General features: G+C 29.7%; 1 protein-coding gene across 1 annotated transcript; it reads left to right on the top strand.

Moving 5' to 3' along the window:
- Positions 4 to 309, top strand: LOC104785264. Its single transcript, XM_010510440.2, has one exon. The coding sequence runs from the start codon at positions 4 to 6 to the stop codon at positions 187 to 189; it is 186 nt and encodes a 61-aa protein (XP_010508742.1). The 3' UTR covers positions 190 to 309.

The following is a 2,427-nucleotide window of genomic DNA, read 5'->3' as shown; positions in this document are numbered from 1 at the left end:
ACCATGAGAAGGAGAGGAAGGAGGAGGAGTGTCACCGGAGGCGGTGGAAGCGGCGGAAGGAACGGCGGAAGAATCAGAAGAAAGAGAGAGAGAAAGAGAAGAACTGCGACGGATCTTGCCGTGATCAAAGAACTTCCGGTCAAACCCATTGGTTTGGGTGTGACATCAAATCTCAGCCGTTCATCATGAACCCTCATTTTCCATTAGTTTACCAACTATTAATTTTTTTTTTTTTTTATATAGAAATGTCTTAGATTCTTCTCTGCCTTTTGTGTCTGGCTCTAGTTATATATAGTGGCAATTGGAAAAGTTGAAATGTCTATCTCTTTCTATATATGTAGACATGTACATCTTATATATTTTGACACCCCAACAAGATTTCAAAATTTTCATAGCTAAATGATGTAAATACAAAATTAAATACAAAATTTAATGACAATCCAAAATATGTATAATTTTCAAAAAATTTCTGATTGATTTTTTTACTACTAAGTAGTACTTGCTTATGAAATATGTATAAAAGTATTTTTTTATTTTGTGAAATGTGTATTTTTTGGTTTAGGTATTTATGATTATGTTGACAAAAAATATAATAATTGTTAATGTTTTTGATTAGTGGTAATAGTAGTATTACTTTTTTACTTTTGTCGATGATTGTATGTACACCCTATTATTGACCCTGTCCAAAGTAAGAAAAAGACCCCAAGTTACAATAAAATAAAGAAATAATAAAAACCCACTTGAGAAAAGTTAGACTAATTAATAAAGGGATTGAGAGTTATTAGATTTTGGATTAGAAGGAAGGATATATAAATGCATGTCAAGAAATGTGCAAAAAAGGGTAATTCCAAAGTGCCGGTTTCAGGCCACAGCTGTGATTTATGTCTATATGTCTTGATTCAAATAATCAGCTAATTTCACACTCCTGCCTTTGTTTTTACTCTCTTTCGTGTTTGGTTGCTTCAACCATAATTGTTACTCCCTCTGTCTATAATGATTACTGTTTTGGCCTCTCTTTCTTTTTTTTCTTCATTTCATATTTTACCATCCTCATTAGTTTGAATAATTTTACATTCCAATATTTTAAATATATAAGTAAGTTTTTTCTTTTTAGAATCTACAATGTAATCCATTATGTGAATTTAGAAGCTGATAAAAATCTATTGCTTTCGTTAGACTCCATTTGTAATAAGTAAATTGTAAAATGTTCAAGTTTAATCTAGTAGGTACATGATTATTATTAGTTGTACTCAAACTTCTGGAAGAATAAAAGCTTAAGAAATACTCCCTCCGTTTCAAAATATAGGATGTTTTAAGCAAATCACGCAGATTAAGAAGTTTTTACTTTTAACAAGTTCAACCAATCAGAAACAATACTGCATAATATAAAATACTAAACTAATCTAAAAGTTGCATTAAAATTTGAAAACATCCTATATTATGAAACAACAAACTTCTCCAAAACATCTTATATTTTGAAACGGAGGGAGTATTTTACTGCAAGCAACGAGGAAAAAAGGTAGATGCATGAACACCACAAAGCTATTTAGATGTTTATAGGTATGTTGACGGAGACCGGAGGCTGATGTACTTTTCTGTACATTGTTTTTGGAGTTCCCAAGGAAGGAGGTCCTTTTGTCTACAGTCTTCTTCTTGAGAAAATCACAATCTTACATAAACAGTAATATTAAAATCAAAATAACAACTAAAAATTCATACTATTAACTACTAAAATAATTGAATTATGTTGGAAAATACTAGAAGAAAGTCTCATTAATTAGGTAGCAGAAGCTTTGTTAAAAAAACAGAAGAAGGTAGCAGGAACAATTGATTCGAAAGATAATGAACAGAAAACAAATAAATAAAGGGAATATAAAAGCTATAACCAAATTTATTTAACTGATAAATTTTAATATAATTTTACAACTAGCCAATTTTAATTCCCTGCAAAAAATTGTGTATCGCACTACAAACCACAAAGTTGATGATTTAATGGCTTTAAATCTTTGGTGTACAATATAAAATGATAATATTAATGAAAATAAAATAGAGCATTTGCCGAATTTAATGAGATAGTAAAGCAAGTTGGTGGTGCCAGCAAAAAAAAAAAGAAAAAAAAATTAAGAAATTATCAATTTTCATTCATCATATAATTTTGAATTTGGGGGATGCATTGCACCTAACAGCACTGGTTTATATGCTTTCCCGTGGATTTGGCATTTCTTTGGTATTATTATTTGACCATTTGGTTGTTTTTCAACATTTTTCTATTTTAAGTAGTTTCCTTTTTCATTTGGTCTGCTCATTCTCAACTTGTTAGTTAGGCTTTACAGCTCCGTTGATGCAGTCGACCCATAAAAGTAATTATATTCCCTTTTACAATATTAGGTTTACAATTTACTTTTTTTTTTTTTTTTTTTTTTTTTT

The sequence above is a fragment of the Camelina sativa genome, chromosome 5, assembly GCF_000633955.1.
Source record: "Camelina sativa cultivar DH55 chromosome 5, Cs, whole genome shotgun sequence".
NCBI lineage: Eukaryota > Viridiplantae > Streptophyta > Magnoliopsida > Brassicales > Brassicaceae > Camelina > Camelina sativa.
Note: the sequence above shows the minus strand (reverse complement) of the source record. Positions and strands in the feature narration are given on the sequence as shown.

Bases quoted from the DNA above. Each gene is read 5' to 3' on its own strand.
- LOC104785264 (XM_010510440.2), top strand. From the start codon at position 4: ATGAGAAGGAGAGGAAGGAGGAGGAGTGTCACCGGAGGCGGTGGAAGC.